This window comes from Notolepis coatsorum (genome assembly GCF_963971535.1).
Source record: "Notolepis coatsorum genome assembly, chromosome: 12".
Taxonomy (NCBI): Eukaryota; Metazoa; Chordata; class Actinopteri; order Aulopiformes; family Paralepididae; genus Notolepis; species Notolepis coatsorum.
The window spans coordinates 21,728,005-21,749,989 of NC_140176.1; the positions used below are offsets into that span (position 1 = coordinate 21,728,005).

The window sequence follows — 21,985 nt, forward strand, 5'->3', positions numbered from 1 at the left end:
GATGCGTGTGTGGTGGGGTTCCTCTCTCGCTCTCTCTCTCTCTCTCTCTCTCTCTCTCTCTCTCTCTCTCTCTCTCTCTCTCTCTCTCTCTCTCTCTCTCTCTCTCTCTCTCTCTCTCTTCCTGCATCCCTTCTTCTCTCCCTCCCTCTCTTCTCTGGTTCCCACACAAAAAGGCCCCTCTCTGTCTTGACCGTCCGGCAGCCTGGCATGACATCATCTCTCTCTCTCTCTCTCTCTCTCGCTCTCTCTCTCTCTCTTTCTTCTTTTTCTCCTCTTTCATTCCCCTTTTCTTCCCCCTTCTCATCACGTTTTTTCCGGGGTCCCTCAGAGCCGGACCGGCAGTGGCAACATCTGCTGCCAGTGTGCCCCCCCCCCCCCCCCCCCCCAACAACTGTGTGAAAAGGGGAAATGTGAAAAGCAACTTTTGTTATTGGACTTTATCCCCTCACTAGAAAGCTGTGTGTGTGTGTGTGTGTGTGTGTGTGTGTGTGTGTGTGTGTGTGTGTTCGATCCTACACTTACTCCCTCTTTAATGAAGTTGATTTGGACTTCCTCCGGCTCACACGCTGCCCCCCCTCCCCGTCTCTTATGGCAGCTGTCGCCTCGACCTCGACCAGAGAGCGATCTCGTCTCACGTTTCCAGCCCCGCGCTTCCCACTTGTTGGATTTACATTATTAACAAAAAGATGTACAATATTAATGTCCATAGATAGGGGTTTGTTTATTTATTTATTTGACATAAATAAAGTCTCAGTCACACACAACAAGGCTTCAAATGAAACTAAACCAAAGAATAGTTAATTAGCTACTGGAGCAGGTAATTCAATCATTCTTTTCAATGAAAAATGCTTTAGTTTGTTTCACGCCTCGTGCACTAACACCGACACATGCAGACTCTTCACAGTAGGACACACAAACAGTAACACACACACACACACACACACACGCGCACACACACACAGATCTAATTGGCGGTATCGTTCCTTTCACAGCAGAGAGGGGAGGAGAACGGAACAAAGCAGGATGGCTCTTCTCTCTCTACCAGGGAGATGAAGTCTCCGGCCACAAAGTGAGAGAGATTGTTTTTCTCCAGCAAGGCGTGGCGAGGCGAACGGCGTCTTTCATTGTGGGGCTGTTTTTAAAAGCACTGTGTAACACCCAGGCGGCCCGAGAGCCCAGCTGAGAGGAAGGACGAGGCCGGGGCAGTTTGAATAACGCAGGCTGGGGTGGGGGGGGGTTGCGGGGAGATGAGGTAATGCAGTTTTCCCAAGGTATTCAGAAAATGCACCCCCCCCCCCCCCCCTCTCTCTGGTACTGGTTCTCTCATTCTTTAGTTTGTTTGCCCAGCGGTAATGAAATAGGCCTCTATGGTGGTGGGTCAGATCTCTCCTATTCTTTTCTCCTCTCTCTCTCTCTCTCTCCCTCCCTCCCTCCCTCCCTCCCTCCCTGTCCGCTTTGCTGGTGATTAAATAGCACTACTACTTTGAAAGGCAGAAGCACTTAACTGAGGGACCCGAGGAGGATGCCCAGGATGAAAACAACTCAGTCTGAACAAAGAGTAGAGTTGATTAGCCAGTAGTAGAGCTTTACAAATCATAACAATAACCATCTCTCTCTCTCTCTCTCTCTCTCTCTCTCTCTCTCTCTCTGTCTCTCTGTCTCTCTGTCTCTCTGTCTCTGTCTCTGTCTCTGTCTCTCTGTCTCTGTACGAGATTAAGGATATTTTCAGCTACAGTAGTGCTATATGACGGATGATCTGACCCTATAGCTTTATAATAACAGAAAAACACAAGTCTTGTTTATCACCCAGCAATACATACATAGTCATGGGTCCTATCAACACCAGTGAGACTGAATGGCACAGAAAAAAAAAAACTCCTACAGTATGTCCACCATCACGTCATCTTCTGGTACGACTGTATCTACAGTATGTCCACCATCAGATCATCTTCTGGTAAGACTTCATCAACTGGATCTACAGTATCTAAAAATACACCTCAACTCTCTCAATATCCTCATAAATTGGACAAATTCTGTGTAATGTAGACTGAATAAAGCCAAAGAGTTGGACTTTCTCAAAGGAAATGCACGTCAGTTCAATCAACTAGCAAAGTATTGGTCGGCTACTATCAAACTGACCAATTAATTAATTAATTAACTGATCGACCAGGGGCAGCCATAGCAGGGTTTCCGTTAGATTTTTTTTTTGCAGGTCTGAGTGTCCGGTAGATTTCAATCTACCGGACAAATGGGATAAATTCCGGTCAGAGTTTATTGAGCTTAAAAACAATTGATAGGCCTATATAAAGAATGACATCATCAAGGCATTTATAATATTTTAACTTAAAACTAGGCTACTTTTGCGTATATACAGTCATTAATATATTCCAAATAAAATAAGTCCCTCGAGACTTCGTGCTGCTGCCGACTTGAGGTGTCGGTGGGCAGTCTGCCCGACCTTAGTAAACAGCAGTCTGTTATAATCACATTTTTATGAGCTAATGAATTCCGTTATATTGGACATTTGTATTAATTATATCAAGCGAAGAACTGAGAAATTTGGCAGAGAGAGACGGCAACATTATCGTGGGTTTGCGCCGTGATGTATATCTCCACCTCCCAACGACTTGGTGCTGCTCATAATGTCCGGTGAAAATAATTCCCTCTAAGCACAATTTGATTATTTGAATTGTATTAAAATAGGCTAAAATTAAATAGCCTATGCGATGAACGAAACAATCATTACATATGTCGTTGCTTCACCAAGCAGCCGGTCTAATAATGACAACCTGTTGTCAGCGCGAGCTGGCTGCTGATATATTTACGTGAAGCATGGAGCAGGCAGAGCAGAGCAGCGGTGTCAGCAGCGCCCCCACCCAACAGCTGAATTGCCAATGGCTGAATTGGAGTACTGCACCCTGCCAAGCCATGCTTATCGCAAATATATCAGCAGCCAGCTCGCGCTGACAACAGGATGTCATTATTAGACCGGCTGCTTGGTGAAGCAACGACAAACGTAATGATTGTTTCGTTCATCGCATAGGCTATTTAATTTTAGTCTATTTTAATACAATTCAAATAATCTAATTGTGTTTAGAGGGAATTATTTATTTTCACCGGACATTATGACCGGAGAGATTAAATATGTCGGACTTCAACAGATTTTGCCGGTCAAATACCGGTAATTACCGGCTAACGGAAACGCTGAGCCATACACGGGCTCATATTTTTATTAAGGCTGTCAAAGTTAACGCGATATTAACACGTTAACTCCCGATTCTATTAATGTCACAAATTTTTTTAACTCAAGATTAACCTTTTTTTTTTTTTACTAGACTTCACTCGGGTGTATTATTGATGCTCTCATTGATACTATGTTTGTTTCTGAAGTGTGTGTGTGTGTGTGTGTGTGAGATATAGAGAGAGAGGGGGGTGAGAGAGATGAGGAAGGGGCAAGAGAGAAAGAGAGCTAGGAGAGGGGGGTGTGTGATTAATCAGCCCTTGTGTGTGTGAATGTAACAAGTTCCTAACGTTTTCTTTCCCCTATTATTTCATGCACACTTTATTCATTGTTTTCAATTATTATTTTCTTTTAAGTTATTTTGTGCATCACTCTGTTTTGAATTTGATGCAAATTTGCAATGCATGAGGGTCATCCTTTTGTGTTAAATGGCTGCATAAAGCAAGCATTTGTTGACTCGCATGTTGATAAGAGTATTAAAACTTGGAACTTGAAAAAGATCTGTTTAAGGTAAAAAAATAAAAAATGCGATTAATTTGCGATTAATCGCGAGTTAACTATGGACAATCATGCGATTAATCGAGTTAAATATTTTAATCGTTTGACAGCACTAATTTTTATATATATAAATATATATATTTTTTAAACATACACATAAACATAAACATAACAACACAGGCTCATATTATGCCTATTACCAGCTGGCAAGCAGCAGGCTTAAATCTCACGCGTTGACTAGTAGTGAAGGGTGTGTGTCATGCACACCCAGGGGGTTGAAGGGGGATTTAAGGTAATGCCCTCCAACACCTTCACCCTCAAACAAGTGGCAGCGGGGGGCCCAGATGGTCAAAAAGCCCAAGCCTCTTTAACGGACCTTAGCGAGGCACCAATTCTATTCCATATGGCCAAGAACCACTAAGAAGAAGAGTTTACTTGGGCCTTAGTGACCCACATAGACACACCCACACACGCTTATTAGCCCATATGGTCATGGACAGAGCCGATTGTGACCCCCCCCCCCCTGCACACATGCTTGGAGACCATCATTGACTTTGAGCTGATCAGCAGTAACGGTGACAGTTCCCGCTTGGGGACCAGGTTTCCGCGTTGCCAGGTATACCCAGGTGGGGTATCTCCCAGGCCTTTCTGTGTGGAGTTTGCATGTTCTCCCCGTGCTCGCAAAGGTTCCCCCCCCCCTGATAAGAGAAACCCAATGGAAAAACATGCACAAACAGATCGCTAACGCTGTCGCGTCCCTGACAAAGACGGGCAGGAGCACTTGGATTGGTCCCCGGGGTGCGGTACCTCGCCGACGCCCTATCTGCTCTTGTGTCTTCAGTGACACAAAAAATTGCATGTGTGTGTGTTCCGGTGTGTGTGTGCCGCCCATCGCATGTGTGTGTAATTTGCATGCCAAATAAAGACTTCTGAAAGTCCTGCATTATGACATCATTATGACTCTAATCACAAGCCACCAAACCCCATTGCTCTCCACACACTGTCCCACAAAGTGTCCCACGTCATCAGTCAATATCTTTAACACTTCCACGTTAAAGGTCAGACTCTATGGAAATGAGGCTGGGCAGTTTTCTTTGCCTTTTTATTTGGCAGTGTTGCATTCCCCCACACTTTGGTGTGAGAAGGACTCTAGGTGACGCGTTGGTGCGTCAACATCGAGCAACAATACCTCTGATCGGTCAACGTTTGGGAGTTTGTCCCCATGACAACCATGGAGTCAGTGGTGTTTGCTGTTTTCTCAGGAACATTTGTGATGTGTCCTCCCAGTGTTCCTTCTCTTAAGTTATGTGTCCACGAGTTGGTGTCAGAATGTGTCTTCCTTTTTTTAAGGGACTTTTGCCCTGCGATGATGTGTTCATCAGCTGTCGTTTTCTTAACACCACTGTGCCAGTATTCCAGCTGGATGACGTGCGTCGGTTATTGTCCGCGCCACGCGGCCAATCTGAAGTTCCACCACACCCACGTGCTAGAATGGAAGCCATCCAGCAGTGCGTTACAACGAGGAAAGATGACGCAACGGCGTGGCAGATGAGCAAACGGACGTCGAAATATGAGATTTCCACACGGGCGAATCATATACACACAAGCAGTTTGCCCTCCGGTCCTAATCAAATGTCAGCGGCTGACATTTTTATCCCATGTCAGCGGGGATGTGACGACTGAGTGGTCCTTTTAACAGGTGCGTGATATGACGACCCAGGTCATCTCCGTAATCGGCAGGCAGTCGAGACAAATTGTCCCAACTGCTTGTCCTCCCAACTAGGGATGGGAATCGAGAATCGGAATCGATTGGGAACCGGTTCCTAATTGTCCGATTCCTGGAATCGCATGCCTCCGTGACTATCGATTCCTCTTATCGATGCCAGGTTTTTCCGACAGTTGCGCATTTAAAAACAATAACGTTAGCGCCACGCATGTTGCTAACGAATTCTCTTTTGCAATAACGACCTGTTGAATGCAACTACAGTTCAATAGATTAAATTAGTTCTCAAATACATTATTTTATTTAAGTGTATAGTTAATTTATTTTTTACAGTTTTTGTATTTTTCTGACATGGGGGCTCAACAATAAATGATAAATGACAATCAGAAATGTCAAGTTGCATGTTGTTATTCTAACCAGATTAGTTCTGTTGCATTTCCAATTTATTTATTTAAATGATAAATGTATCGGGAAGCGATAAGGGAATCGATAAAGAATCGGATCGATAAGCAGAATCTATCATGGAATCGTATCGATAAAATCTGATCAATTCCCATCCCTACTCCCAACAGATCCTCTGACTCTGGAAGATCGACGATACATGTAAAGAACACGGGTAGTCTATCTGATATCAGTAGTGTACATCAGACTAGGTCTCCAAAATAGAGTGTTATATTGGAGCATATTGATATACTTAGAGTTACCACCAAGTCCAATACACAAACGTTTTTTGTCTGCCTTTTTTTCCACACATTGTTGCACTTGTACACTTGAGTGCATTTACAGACGCTCCTTTATTAGAAGTTGGACATGATAGTATGCAGGTACAGTAGCTCAGTAGCCTGATCTGCATCTACCAGAGTTAATTGAAAAAGCTGACGGGTGAGATCAGTCATCGTCCGCTTTATTATCTGAGGCATGTTCCCTGCCTGTCGGATGGTCCAGAAGTGAACTGTAGTTTTTTTTGTCTTATGAACAGAGATGGATTCCTGGCATTCTGCTCATAGCTCCGACCTACATTACAGTACAGTATCAGATGGCAGACGATTTACGCTGTAGAGGACACAGTAGGTAGCTAACCTAGCTTAGAACCTGGCCTTCCTAAAGGTAATACTTTCCTCTTTGTACCCTCAGGACTCTTGAGAGACGCACACAGGGTCAGTTTTTGCACATTTCCATGCAGCGCATATGGTATGTTTTCCCAGGCGTACATGGACATGTGCGTATAGTGTACTATAACTATCGGAAATATCTTGTGTTTGAGCGTGCGTCTGTCCGACTCATTGCATGGAATGGTTTCATATAAAACACATAAAAGGCTATTCAGCTCTCTATGGGCAACAGCCAGGGTCTTGGCGCTTCGCCAGCCGGCAGGCTCTATATCACATTAAATCCATCCTCTGGCCCGGCTGGACGCGTGCCACCGACACGCAGATATGTTTGGAAACGCACACATGTCCTCCCCATGAGGGCGACAGATGAGAGGGTGAGGAGGACACGGGATCGCATGAAGGGATTATCCCAAAGAGCTCTTCAGCCCGAGGACTCGCGTCAGAAAAGCCAATAAAACGCTCGGCGAAGAGGTGCGCAACGTGCCAGCCGGCACTTTTATCAGCACTTTGCTTTCGAAACCTTTAAATGGAGGGCTTTCGTTTCTCTTAATAGCTTTTCCAATGGTGATCAGCATTAGGGCTGGGCAATTAATCGAAAAAAAAAAAATCGTGATCTCGATTCATAGACCTATGCAATCTCATCTCATGTGAATAATGTGAATATTTTCTTCAGCTAGTTAGATAGTAAATTATATTGACCAAATTGACCTAATTGTTTACACTGCCTGTGTTGTTTTTTTACTACCTGTATACTGTGTTGTTTTACTACCTGTACCCCCCCCTCCCCCCCATGCTGCTATGATGCCTGAATTTCCCCAAGGGGATCAATAAAGGAATATCTTATCGTATCTTATCTTTCTAAGTTATGACCATTCTTTTTTAATAATAAAAAAAAAACATTACATTATTTTATTTTTTTTTACTTTTTACTTTACTTTTTAAATGATTTTATTGAAAAAATAAGAATCGTGATCTCAATTCTTAGAGAGAAAACAAGTGATTCACATTTGAGCAAGAATCGCCCAGCCCTAATCTGCATTCATATTCACACTCAAATGTCGTAGTGTACTCAATGTATTAGTGCACTGTATAGTACTGTAATGTACTCAATATAGTAGTGCAAGGCATTTAAATGACAATTCATGCTGAATTGACTGAATAGGATTCAGACTTGTAAAATACCCACTAGGATACATTGAGGATACTGATACTGGTATGAGAGATCCAGCTGATATAAGGTATCGGTATCGGAGAATAATCAGAGAATAGAGTAATTTCCCCACGAGAAAAATGTGGGCGATGTCCAGGCAATGCAACTTGATATTACGTCTTCACATTTGGAATACATGTCATTCTTAGATCTCTCTAATGACGAATGTTTAGATCTCTGTAATGAATGATTCGATTTATATAATGAAGAATGTTTAGATCTCTAATGAAGAATGGTTACATTTCTGTAATGGAGAATTATTAGATATCTAATGAAGAATGATTAGAGCTCTAATGAAGAACGAGTAGATCTCTGTAATGAATAATGTCTAGATCTCTAATGAAGAATTATTTAGATCTCTGTAATGAAGAAAATTGGATCATGGATACTGTCCAGTGACTCCCAATAAATGGTGTTAAGTTTAATAGTTAAAAGTCTAGTTCAATAGTTCAATAGTTAAAGTCTAGTGCTCCCAATCAATATGGGAAAATTGGTATCTGCAGCTCAAGTGTTTATGGCAAAAACATCTCACCTTTTACATATGGCTTTGTTTCACCTGTATTGTTTTGGGGTCAGAGGTTATCGGCTGTAAGCTCACAAAGCCATACATGTGGTGTATCCATTGGAGTACTTCTTTACATTGACTATGACCCTACAATCACCCCTGAGCCTGGTCTGTACACACACGTACACACACACACACACACACACACACACACACACACACACACACGAAAGCCATCTCTTTCAGGGTGTTGGCCGTGTGTGTGTGAGGCCGCTGGCTTTGGAAATGTGCTGACGACGCAGTGGCAGAAAAGGCTGTGGTGGCCCGCATGGTTTTTAAAGAGCAGACTCTGGTTCCCAAACCCAACTACAACACCCGTGTTTTCTGTTATTCCCAAGCCTGATATAAACTCTCTCTCTCTCTCTCTCCAACCCACGTCCAGCCCTCTCCCACTGTGTTCCCACTTACCAGTAACGCAGTACAGTACAAGGCCTCAAATCAAAGCATGATGTCTTGGCTGGACTTTGGGGAGTTTGGTGGAAAAGGGTTCACTGCCACCATTTCTGGCTCTTTTCGCTTTTTCGTCTTCACCCGTACAGAGAGGGTCACAGGCTCGAATCATTCCTCACAGTTCATGGAACTTCGAGAGCTCTGTTGCAAGATGGGGGGAAATGTCGGACAATCCCATATCTTCTTTTGGTCAAGTAACTGAATTGTCAAGAAATGTACAAATTAATCCCTTTGCCGATATTTTCCACCTTTTTTTTCCCAACGCGATTTGTGGCTTTGTATAGAACAGCTGTTTTTACATTCTGTCTTTTCCTTCTGCAGCCTTTTTCTCAGCTGAAATCCAGTTCTACCAGGAGCCGTTATCTTATGTTGTATAGCTACACATGCTCTGGTCACGAAAGCCATGGAAAACTCTGGGTGTTGTACATTGTATTGTCTCCAGGTTGGACACCTGTATTAACCCCATAGCAAGTGTACTACCCTACTACCAGTCCCCCTGTACTCTCCCTGTTGCTCTACTGCTCACAAAGTGCATACTGAGCTCTCTGGCTCTGAGAGTGCCCACACCTCTGAGAGTGAGAGTGCACACACCTCTGAGAGTGAGAGTGCACACACCTCTGAGAGTGAGAGTGCACACACCTCTGAGAGTGAGAGAGCACACACCTCTGAGAGTGAGAGAGCACACACCTCTGAGAGTGAGAGTGCACACACCTCTGAGAGTGAGAGTGCACACACCTCTGAGAGTGAGAGTGCCCACACCTCTGAGAGTGAGAGTGCACACACCTCTGAGAGTGAGAGTGCCCACACCTCTGAGAGTGAGAGTGCACACACCTCTGAGAGTGAGAGTGCCCACACCTCTGAGAGTGAGAGTGCCCACACCTCTGAGAGTGAGAGTGCCCACACCTCTGAGAGTGAGAGTGCCCACACCTCTGAGAGTGAGAGTGCACACACCTCTGAGAGTGAGAGTGCACACATCTCTGGTCCTGTGAGAGTGCACCCAGCATCTCTGGTCCTGTGAGAGTTCAAGATGTGACCCGAGTTCAAGATGTGACCAGAGAGACTCACTGATGCATCACAGACACCCAACAAATATCAAGCAGGCTAAATATCTGGACCCTGTCGGGGACTGAGCTACAGCCAATGAGAGCGCAAGACGAGAGAGAGAGAGATGTACGAATCAGAACAAGAATATTATGAAACCATTACAATGTTCGATGACCCTGCTGTGTTATTAGACTGTCTCTGTTATTAGTTGTCATTCATGATTTTAGGGACATTTTAAAAAGGGAATGGGTGGAGATCTAGGAGACTACTATACACATTACCAGTGGGTTGGAGTGTGGTTGACAAGTTGGCTTTGTTTGTTGCTAGCTTGTTGTAATGATTTTACTTCAAATGTCAAAGCTGCATTTATCGCCTGAATTTGGCAATATTCTGAGAATATAAAAGAATAATGAGTGGAGAGAGAGAGAGAGAGAGTGTGACGAGGGAAGAAATTAGACCCGGACAATGAAAGAACGGCAGCTTGTGCTCTCTGAGAAAAGGAGAAACCGCTAAAACCTTGCCTTTCTCCAGTGTATTGCTCGGACCAAAACCTGTGTCACTTCTCGCATGTGTTTTCGTGACAAAGCGTAGTTTGGAGACCAGACGGACTCGTCTGGGATTCCTCCTGGTGAAAGCTCTCGTAACGTCTACCTCATGTCACTGATCAGTCGTGTGAAACCACTTCAAGATCCCCGATTACAAGACGGAAAGTCCTGTGGTGTGGAACAGTACGTCGATCTGATGGATTTTAAAGAATGTATGCGTGTGTGCTATAAGGCGTCCCAGCAATCTCTTCTCTTCCTCTCTTCTCCTCCTCTCCTCTACTCTCTTTTCTCCTCATCTCCACTCTCTTCTCCCCTTGTATCTCCTCTCTCTTCTCTAGTTTTCTCTTCTCCTCTCCTCTCTTCTCCTACTCTCTTTTCTCCTCTCGTCTCCGCTCTCTCTTCTCCTCTCCTCTCCTCTCCTCTTAGTACACCTTGTTAAGAGGCCAATCACATACCAACATAACCTCTTCTACCAAGGCGGCAGGGCACAGATTAGCATATGGGGGGGGGGGGGTTAGAGGAGGGGGTGTCAGTCAGTGAACGAGTGAATGGTGGATTGAGAGAATGAAAGGAGGAATGCCAGAGCCACGCAGTCAAGTGGTAGAAAAGCCTCTTACAGGGCCCATGGCAGGGTGAGCTTGCTTCAAAGGGCCCATACCAGGAAAGGGCACCTTACCGGAGTGCAAAAACAATTTCCTCCAAACGGCCATGATGAAAGAGGCAGCCTGAGGCCTGTTAAGATGTTGTTGAATGCAGGAGATTAGGTGGACCTTTTTTAAAGTAACCCCATTGACCACAGTCATGAGACCCACCGAACGGGTGCATTTCCTGTGCTCTCTGTCGCCCCCTCTCCTTTGTTTAATGTTTTATTTTGCGCTTTACATTTTATTTTTAGATTGATGACAACTGATGAATTACGAGTTGAAGTGGTCATTGCTGTTGTGTTGATGAACCATTAGCTGTGTGTGTGTGTGTGTGTGTGTGTGTGTGTGTGTGTGTGTGTGTGCGCGCGCGCACATACATACATACATACATACATACATACATACATACATACATACATGCATGCATACATACACGTACTGTAGGTTAACTGGATATCAAGGTAAATCATCATGGATCCATACATGGGTATGGATTTTCACTATACCATCATCAATGATATACTGTATACAAATCATACCATTTTATTATTTTTAAGTGAATCTAAAAAAGAAATCCTTGCTGCAGTATTATGGAGATTTTGAGATTAAAGTAAAAGAATATATAAAAAATACCGTCGTTACCGTATATATAAGAAAATTATGGCGATTTCATATTTGGACCATATTGCCCAGTCCTATGAGCATCTATAACGATTGTGACTAACTACTGACCCTCGCCCCCGACGAGACTCCAACCATCAACCCTCCGCTCACCAGCACCACATGATCCACGGTTTAATACCAAGCTTTTATCTGGTCTGACTCTTAAAAAGGATCCAGTTTAAATAGTTTACACCGAGCGCCCCCACTAATTTTGTCAAACATAAATTACTCTGCTCACTCCTTGTATTCACTAGGAATATTTTTGTTACAAAGATCCCCTCAATTTTATATAACAATTTATCAATAAGTCTTGACAGACACAACCATTCCACCAGACATGCTTCTGCACGAGGTTTTACACTTCCAAAAGTGAGGTCGAATGCAATGAAGCGAACTGTCATGTTCCGTGGTATGCAGGAATGGAACTCTCTTCCCAGACATGTTAAGCAGGAGAATAGTAAATGCCGTTTCAAAATCTTGGTAAAACAACATTTTCAACCAAAGAAATTGACATTCCCTAATAGATAGTGTGTACGTAAATTAAAATGTATGTGTCTGATAAATAGATAGGTATATATGGATGAAAAGGCATGTGTCTGATAGGGATATATTGTTAAAATATTGTATAATTTTGTATTTTTATATTGTATTATGAATTTGATTAGGGTTTTTATTGTTGTTTTAATTGTCTGTATGACATGTAAATGTTGTGAGTGTAGAAGGGTTTTTATTGTTGTTTTAATTGTCTGTATGACATGTAAATGTTGTGAGTGTATACGTCTGTAACTGTATTTTATGTGTTATGGACCCCAGGAAGAATAGCCCCAGCACTGCTGTGGCTAATGGGGATCCAAATAAACTTAAAACTTAAAACTTACTAACATGGTTTCAACCTCATTAAACAATGCTTTTCAGCCGAGGTACTGACATTATTAAACATGGCAGACGTTTTGATGCTTTATTACATCACTTTAGAAGGAACATTCAAAACCGTGGTTAATACTACTCTCTCTTTCACACTCACACACACTAGAAACCTTTTGGTTTTTTGTGCTTACTTTATGACTCATATATATACAGTAAATATACACATGCATGTGAAATGGATTTGACAGCAGGCCAGGACATTAAACACGTCGTTCATCATGGATAATATACTGTATGGCATACATTGACAGACACATACACACACACACACACGCACACACACACACACACATGCACTGCAGTGCACCTGGCAGCCGTTGGCAGCATCTATGTGTGTGAAAGGTTACATTAGAGGGTTCAGGGCCAGAGAGAGGCAATTACCCAGCTAATGGGATTGAGGGGAATTGGTGTAAGTCACGAATGTCACTGCTAACCTCACTGTCTGTCACAGCAGGCCAGTCACACTGCTCCACCTCAGTGCCGCACTGTATCTCCCCAATCGATCACTGAATAATTTAGCACAGGGTTCTGTGAATTGTAACTATTTATGGCCAGTTTCTTCTACTACTTTCTCTCTTCCGGGTAGATCCAAAACATAGAAAATACATTTCACCACAGTTGAAAAGGTCAAGAAATAATAACTCCAGTTGTTCAGTTTCAGTTGTATCAACAAATGTATCAGTGTTTCATCAGAATCTGTAGTTTCAAGTTTTCAAGTTTCTTTAATAGTTGTCATACAGAAGTACAGAATACTTTCATACAAAATGCTTCTTACTGTTACGCTCCAGAGACTGTGCTAGACAAGATAGTATCAAATAACATAGTATAGCATGTAATTTAGAAGAAGAAAATGAGGTCACAGTGTTCGGTATAGACATATGTACAATGTTCTGAGTTACCATATAATATACAATACTATGCAGTGTACTAATGTACAGTACTATATAGTGCAAAGCAGAAATGGGATGAGGTACAATTTAGGTACAATTTACAGTAAGGTGTACGAGTTGTAGTGCAATCCTTCATCAATAAATATAAAGGTCCTACATGTTTTTCAGCAGGTACATTGCGCACATTTATCACAAACATTTCAAAGCAAGTCTCGGATGTCAACGATATTTTGAGTGGATTATTGCTCCAAAGGAAGCCATCCGAGACCAATCAATCTCCCTGTACTTCAACGGGGCAACAGAGACAAATCCTCCGCAGAGTTCCAGTAAGTCCTGTGTAAGCCCGGGGAGCTCAAGAGACTTTTGTCCGCCACCCGTTGTCTCTACATTCATCATCGCTCCCTTCCCTTATTCCTGAAGTTGGCTGTGTTGGCAGCAAGCACAGCTGTGTGCTGTAAATCTGAGGCTGGAGGACCGGGACGGAATGAGGTGAAGGAGAAGACGGACTACTTCCTGTCTGTAGACGTCAGGGAGGGTCTGAGCCAACGGCACACTTTGGATACATGTCTGTATGGTCTTCTCTCACATTGAATATTGCCTTCTAAACTGGTCATTTACTGGGGCCACAGCCATGAAACCCATAGAACAACTCTACAACAGAGCATTGAAGGTATATGACAGGAAACAGTACTCATACCACCACTGTAAAATCCTGGATAAGCATCAAATTTTAAATTTTGAAAACCTCAGACGTTATAAAAGTTCCTGCTTTGTATATAAATGTCTGCACAGATTAGCCCCTCCCCCTCTCAAGGAGTTTATCCACGAGAAAAGGAACACTGGATTAGCCACTAGATCAAACACCAGAGGGGATTGTGAGGTCCATTTTAGAAAGACCGCCTTCAGCAAAAATTGTCTATCGATAAAGGGAAGTGGAACATGGAACAGCCTTCCGGTCCCCTTAAGGGAATGTACCACCCTGTCCACCTTTAAGGGCCAACTCAGGAAATGGCTGTTAGACAGCCAAATATGCACTCATTAGGGATGTTAGTGATGTTGTACTGACTGAATGTCATGTTAGTGTGGTCATGTCAGTGATGTCAGTTTTTATGAATGAACGTTGTATGGTCCGTTTTGTGTTTGTTTTATGTTAGGACTACGGGTGGAAATTAGCCCTGTGCTATTCCCGGCATATTTACGTCCTTATCATGCTGTGATGTTATGCATACACATGTAAATGATGTTCATTAATTTGCATTGTCCTTAATAAACAAATCTTACATCTCGGGTCCATTCCATTCTTGCTTCCTACGTGACCCGGGAAACTCAAAACGTATTGCCATATTGAAGGCCATTCCAAAGCCGTAAAAAACACACAGGAAGCCTGAGGTGTCCTCACTCGTGTGTGTCCTCATCCTGAGGTGTCCTCACTCGTGTGTGTCCTCATCCTGAGGTGTCCTCACTCGTGTGTGTCCTCATCCTGAGGTGTCCTCACTCGTGTGTGTCCTCATCCTGAGGTGTCCTCACTCGTGTGTGTCCTCACCCTGAGGTGTCCTCACTCGTGTGTCCTCACCCTGAGGTGTCCTCGCTCGTGTGTGTGTCCTCATCCTGAGGTGTCCTCACTCGTGTGTGTGTCCTCATCCCGAGGTGTCCTCGCTCGTGTGTGTGTCCTCATCCCGAGGTGTCCTCGCTCGTGTGTGTCCTCATCCTGAGGTGTCCTCGCTCGTGTGTGTCCTCATCCCGAGGTGTCCTCACTCGTGTGTGTCCTCCTCATCCTGAGGTGTCCTCGCTCGTGTGTGTGTCCTCATCCCGAGGTGTCCTCGCTCGTGTGTGTCCTCATCCTGAGGTGTCCTCGCTCGTGTGTGTGTCCTCATCCCGAGGTGTCCTCGCTCGTGTGTGTCCTCATCCTGAGGTGTCCTCACTCGTGTGTGTCCTCATCCTGAGGTGTCCTCGCTCGTGTGTGTCCTCATCCCGAGGTGTCCTCGCTCGTGTGTGTCCTCATCCTGAGGTGTCCTCACTCGTGCGTGTCCTCATCCTGAGGTGTCCTCGCTCGTGTGTGTGTCCTCATCCTGAGGTGTCCTCACTCGTGTGTGTCCTCATCCTGAGGTGTCCTCGCTCGTGTGCGTCCTCATCCTGAGGTGTCCTCGCTCGTGTGTGTCCTCATCCTGAGGTGTCCTCGCTCGTGTGTGTCCTCATCCTGAGGTGTCCTCACTCGTGTGTGTCCTCATCCTGAGGTGTCCTCACTCGTGTGTGTCCTCATCTGGAAGTGTCCTCGCTCGTGTGTGTGTCCTCATCCTGAGGTGTCCTCACTCGTGTGTGTGTCCTCATCCTGAGGTGTCCTCACTCGTGTGTGTGTCCTCATCCTGAGGTGTCCTCGCTCGTGTGTGTGTCCTCATCCTGAGGTGTCCTCACTCGTGTGTGTGTCCTCATCCTGAGGTGTCCTCACTCGTGTGTGTGTCCTCATCCTGAGGTGTCCTCACTCGTGTGTGTGTCCTCATCCTGAGGTGTCCTCGCTCGTGTGTGTCCTCATCCTGAGGTGTCCTCACTCGTGTGTGTCCTCATCCTGAGGTGTCCTCGCTCGTGTGTGTCCTCATCCCGAGGTGTCCTCACTCGTGTGTGTGTCCTCATCCTGAGGTGTCCTCGTTCGTGTGTGTCCTCATCCTGAGGTGTCCTCGCTCGTGTGTGTCCTCATCCTGAGGTGTCCTCGCTCGTGTGTGTGTCCTCATCCTGAGGTGTCCTCGCTCGTGTGTGTCCTCATCCTGAGGTGTCCTCACTCGTGTGTGTGTCCTCATCCCGAGGTGTCCTCACTCGTGTGTCCTCATCCTGAGGTGTCCTCGCTCGTGTGTGTCCTCATCCTGAGGTGTCCTCGCTCGTGTGTGTCCTCATCCTGAGGTGTCCTCGCTCGTGTGTGTCCTCATCCTGAGGTGTCCTCGCTCGTGTGTGTGTCCTCATCCTGAGGTGTCCTCGCTCGTGTGTGTCCTCATCCCGAGGTGTCCTCACTCGTGTGTGTCCTCATCCTGAGGTGTCCTCGCTCGTGTGTGTCCTCATCCTGAGGTGTCCTCACTCGTGTGTGTCCTCATCTGGAAGTGTTCTTCTGAAGATCTCCGACGTCGTAGGCTGTTAAAGGTGAAATGCTTAGATAGTTCCGATAGTTAACATGGTATAGTCTCTAGACCCTAATAACCGGCTAAACTACAGCTCTGGGCCACACAAGTCACACATCTAGTCCCAAAGAGACTCTGAAGCCACAACTCGAGCTCCACATCACAGATCACAGTGTGCTGAAACGGTATTTTTTACTGTTGTGCTGTGAACAAGCCAGAGCCGAGTAGACCTTGCTTGATTTGCCAGAGCTGCTAAAATGGCAACGTTGTATGTATTCCATGTATGAAAGGGGCTGAAGTTGGATCAAAAGCGTCCGCTAAATTAAATCACATCCAGCCCTTAACGGCAGCTCCAGTCCTTCATCTCGTTCTCCATTAACACCAGCTCCTTCAAGTGCATCCTTATCCCCATGACTCTCACATGCAGCCAGCTAAGGGGACAGTCCCTCAGGCCCAGGCTTGTTCTTCAAGGCTTGTGTATCCTCTCGGAGAAAGGTCACTATGGTCTCATACAGACTGTTCTTCACGGTGGATTATCAGCCATCTGAGATGTACCTTTGTGTCTCTGCGCTGCCGTCATAGTTATTAATTTACAAACGACGTCAGTCCCCCTGCTGCCCCGCCGTGTAACAGGACACGTGAAAGTGACACGAGACAAAGGCGGTGGAAATCGTGGTGGTCTAGAACTTCAGACTGCTGATGGCTCAGGAGGACAAAACAATCTGATTGGTCAAAGAGGTTGTCCAGCCGTGCTTATAGTTGTCATCATAAGCCCAGCTATGTGGGGAAATGAGAACTACACAATTGATAGGTTTACCGAGAGTTCTCACGACTAAATATCCTTGTCCGATAGAACTGATGTTTTTATTTTATTTAAAAAATTTTACTGGTAAAATATTGAATGTTGATTTTGGCATCAATTGCCATGGCAGTGATTGTAGCTTCGAAGCATTCGAGTCGGCCCTTCATTTGACTCCACTGTTAGTGCGAGTGTCACAGACGAGTACTCGCATTGCCATACTGTATGAGTCATGTGACAGTGACACTATAGAGTCATATTCTGCCCGGAGACGAGAGCTTTGCCTACAGCTTGTCATTTCTAAAAGGCCGTTTTGAGTTCAGCCAGCAGACACTGTTTACCAGGTCAGTAAATTAGACACATTTATTCCAGTCTACTAACACTGCTACCCTGACGACCTAAATTATAATAATAAGCATATGCAAACACACACACACACACACACACACACTCCCCCACACACTCACACACACACATTATTTAACTACTATTGCCACTACATTAATTACAATGACACACACGCACACATTTATTCCAGTCTATTTTCATTGCTACCCTCTGATCCTGACTGTGACACACACACGCATACTGTACATCATGGCAGTATGCCTGTGACCTCCAATCGCCACTCACACACACTCAGACACACGCACACATTTAACTACTATTGCAATTTGCCACCACATTAATTACAATGACACACACACACACACATTTATTCCGGTCTATTTTCATTGCTACCCTCTGATCCTGACACGCACACGCACACGCACACGCACACGCACACACACATCATGGCAGTATGCCTATGACCTCCAATCTCCACACACACTCTGACACACGCACACCTTTTGATGGTCAGCTGATGGACAGATGGTCACCTCACAGACATGCTGCAACAGAGATGGATACGGTAGGTTGTAAGTTGTGTGTGTGTGTGTGTGTGTCCAGTCCTTATGTTTGCCTACAGTACCTTTTCAAAGCGCCAACCCCCCACCCTCACCTCACCTCAGCTGAACTGATAATCTGTCACCTCTGTCAGTCTGGTAAAGGACTTTTCCTGCTCAGTCCAAACAAACCTGAGGCTCTCCACTACATGGTTGAGTCAACATGACCACCCTGTTGTACATTCACCATGTACTGTCAATAAGAACTAGGTTTCACTGCGTCAACTGTTTGTTCCGTCTTTTTTTTGTTTTGTGTCCGGTAACTTTTGACCGCCTTCTTGGTCTCTGTTTATATAAGAGATAGTTTTCTTTCTTTCTTAATGTACCTCGATCTGATGTATACATTACCTGGTCAAATAAAGATTACAAAATAAAAACCCATACCCTAATGAATGAATGAATAAATGACCAGAAAATTCTTAAACATTTAATGATCAATTAATCTATCTAATCTAATATCGCTGCTGTCGGGACAACTCCAAAAACCCAACTTTTCAGCAGATGAAAAAAACGAACACAGATTTGAGGGTGAATAGAGTTAGGAGGTTTAGACAGATGATCGGTTTAATGCTTTCCCATTGTTTAAACTTTGTAAAACCCACACACACATATGGAGGATGATTTATATAAAACAAAATATAAAAAAAATTTAGTTATGAGGTTTTGTCCCGACAGCAGCGATATGTTATTTCCAAGGCCTAAGACGAGTTCTGTCCATATGTATGAACATGGCTCCTAAAGCCAGAAACCACAGAAGTAAGACTCAGACCTGTGAGGTCATCGGGTATAAAGTCTGGAGCTGCTCCACTGATAACCAATAGGAGACCGATATTGAATTAGGACCCGGCTGCTACATCGATCCATTTTGTGTGTCCATCGATGTCTGTTTTTAATTGTTTTTCAATGATGAATTTTCGATCAGACTGGGCTTATGTGTCGACAGCCTTCCTATCCTTGACTTCCCACTAACACATTTCTAGAAAAGGTCAAAATAGGGAGGGTGTTTGTATCTTTTTCTTTTTCAAATCATTGGGCATTCTACAATTCAAAATCATTCGTCCGGCCCAGCTGCTCTCGTGTTAAAGTGTACGTTGTGTACCGGTACGTGTGGCTGACTGTAGCTTGTTGCTTCGGATCAGCTGTCCTATCGAACCATGGGCAGAGAGAGACCCTGCTGTATTGGAGCATTGACTAAAAACAGTGGCCAGAGGATATTCATGATGACGACTTTGTCACCCGTTTCCGTTTGAGAGGGTTCCCCCGGGCAACACACACACACACACAGAGCCATGCATACATGCACGGGCAGGCACACACACACACACACACACACACACACGCACGCACACATTAATAGACCCACACACACTCTTTCTGGCATACATACACTGACTGCGCTGTGTGTTTTTCACACCAGACCAGGCCGCTGCCACCTCCCATCAGAAGTGGGTCAGGCCACAAAGCAGACGGTTGTGATGGAGAGACAAGAGAAGGGGGGGGGGGGGGGGGGGGGGGCGTTTTGAATAGAGGGAGAGTGAAGTGAAACGAGGGGGAGCAGACATGAGAGAGAACCTGGAGAAAGAGAGAAGGAGAGAGGGAGCAAGGAAGATGATGACCTCACCCAGTAGAAATGTCAGCTACAAAGGCGGTTTGAACCATAATAAGTGTGCCATCTCTCTCTCTCCACCACAACACTGGCCCTTTTCTCTCTCGTTCTCCTTTTTGTTCCATCTCTTTCTCCCTTTCCCTCTCATTCTCCCCGAACACCTTTTGTGTGTGTGTGTGTGTGTGTGTGTGTGTGTGTGTGTGTGTGTGTGTGTGTGTGTGTGTGTGTGTGTGTGTGTGTGTGTGTGTGTGTGTGTGTGTGTGTGTGTGTGTGTGTGTGTGTGTGTGTGTGTGTGTGTGTGTGTGTGTGTGTGTGTGTGTGTGTGTGTGTGTGTGACTTGTCGGTGGAACAGAGGGTCAGATTGTTTTCAGGGTGAACCTGTATGCAATGTGCTTCATTCACCTGTCAATGGGCTCCGATGTTCAAATGTTGACTCTGTGTTGCCGTTTGTTTGTTGTTCTCCACGAGGAGGGGGAGGGGCCATGGAGGGTTTCTGAGTGTTACGTTGTTGTTTTTTTGGCCCCCGATCCCAAGTCACTTCATTTTGAGTATTTTTGAGTCCCGATCCAATATTTGTATTTTCCTAGGTATATTGAAGTTAGTAAAAAACAATCCTATGTAGGTACGATATACATGCTTGGTAATTGAATAGTTCTGATTTAAAGAAAAAATAAATGATATTGCCCTTAAATAATGATTTAAAAAAAATAAAAAAGGGAAGGATTGGAATGTGATTGGGCTTAATCTAACTGATCAATGCCAATCAATTAAAATGTGCCGTGATCGGCTCCGTTTCTGATCAAAATAACCCTAGATAAGTCCATGGGGTAGAGACTTATTATGCATGAAGATTGGGCAGAATTGTTTCCACTTTTTGTTGTAATCATGTATCCTCTCGCTTAATGTCTTCTTTTGATGATGGACAAATACTTCTTTGTTTCAGGAAGATGTACTTGTCGGAGGCAATACTGCCCAAATTCTTTGCAAACCAAGACCATGTCAAATGATAAATTAGAGGCATATTATTATGGAATATGAAATGACAGATAAGGAGGTGGTAGAGCATAACAACTAGAAACTGGTGGTCCTTACTCGGTCTCCTAGCGTAGACTATCTTTTGGATGGTTGTTCAGACGGCCGTCCTGACTGTTCTCTCTCTCTCTCTTTCTCTCTCTCTCTCTCAGGGGGAAGTTCGCCGTGGTGAGGAAGTGTGTGGAGAAGTGCACGGGTCGCGAGTACGCCGCCAAGTTCATGAGGAAGCGACGGAAGGGCCAGGACTGCCGGACGGAGATCGTCCACGAGATCGCGGTGCTGGAGCTGGCCACCACCAGCGTGCGCGTGGTCAACCTGCACCAGGTGTACGAGATGGCCTCCGAGATGGTGCTCGTCCTGGAGTTGTGAGTACCTGCTCTGATCATAGGGGATGTACACACTACACACACACACACACACATTTACATTGACATAGAGAAACACACATAGGCACTAGGACTGGCATTTGTCAATTAAATGGTAAATGGAGCATTTATATAGCGCTTTTATCCAAAGCGCTTTACTATTTGTTCCTCACATTTTACCCATTCACTCACACATTCATGGCAGAGGCAACCATGCGAGGTGCCAACCTGCTCATCGGGAGCAGTTAGGGGTTAAGTCTCTTGCTCAAGGACACTTCGACACGCTTCTCGGGAGGAGCGGATATCGAACCAGGAGGATTACCGGACGACTGCTCTCGAGCCACTGTCGCCCCATTACTTATCAGTCACTGGCACCTTTTGATAGAGATCTTTATTCATTTAAAACATGTAATTCCTGTAAAACACACACGTTTCACCTCAATATGTAATACATTGTAATTTTACTAAACATTAAATCACATCACATTATTTTCTCTGAATATGTTTTTTTCATTGAACTGTTTGGGATTTCCCAGTTCAAAATGACCCCAGTGATTAATCTGGTAACATTAGACTGCCTCTGAAGATGTGTCCTATGAATGACACCGCTGCCTTAGTGG

At 44.7% G+C, this 21,985-nt stretch overlaps 1 protein-coding gene across 1 annotated transcript in view; it reads left to right on the top strand.

The window, feature by feature from the left end:
* The window catches only part of stk17a (serine/threonine kinase 17a), a 72,268-nt gene that overhangs the window by 16,489 nt on the left and 33,794 nt on the right, over nucleotides 1-21,985 (top strand). Inside the window, exon 2 of the mRNA XM_084325645.1 lies at nucleotides 21,153-21,365. Coding sequence (XP_084181771.1) covers nucleotides 21,153-21,365 — 213 coding nt within the window. The remainder of the gene's footprint in view (nucleotides 1-21,152; nucleotides 21,366-21,985) is intronic.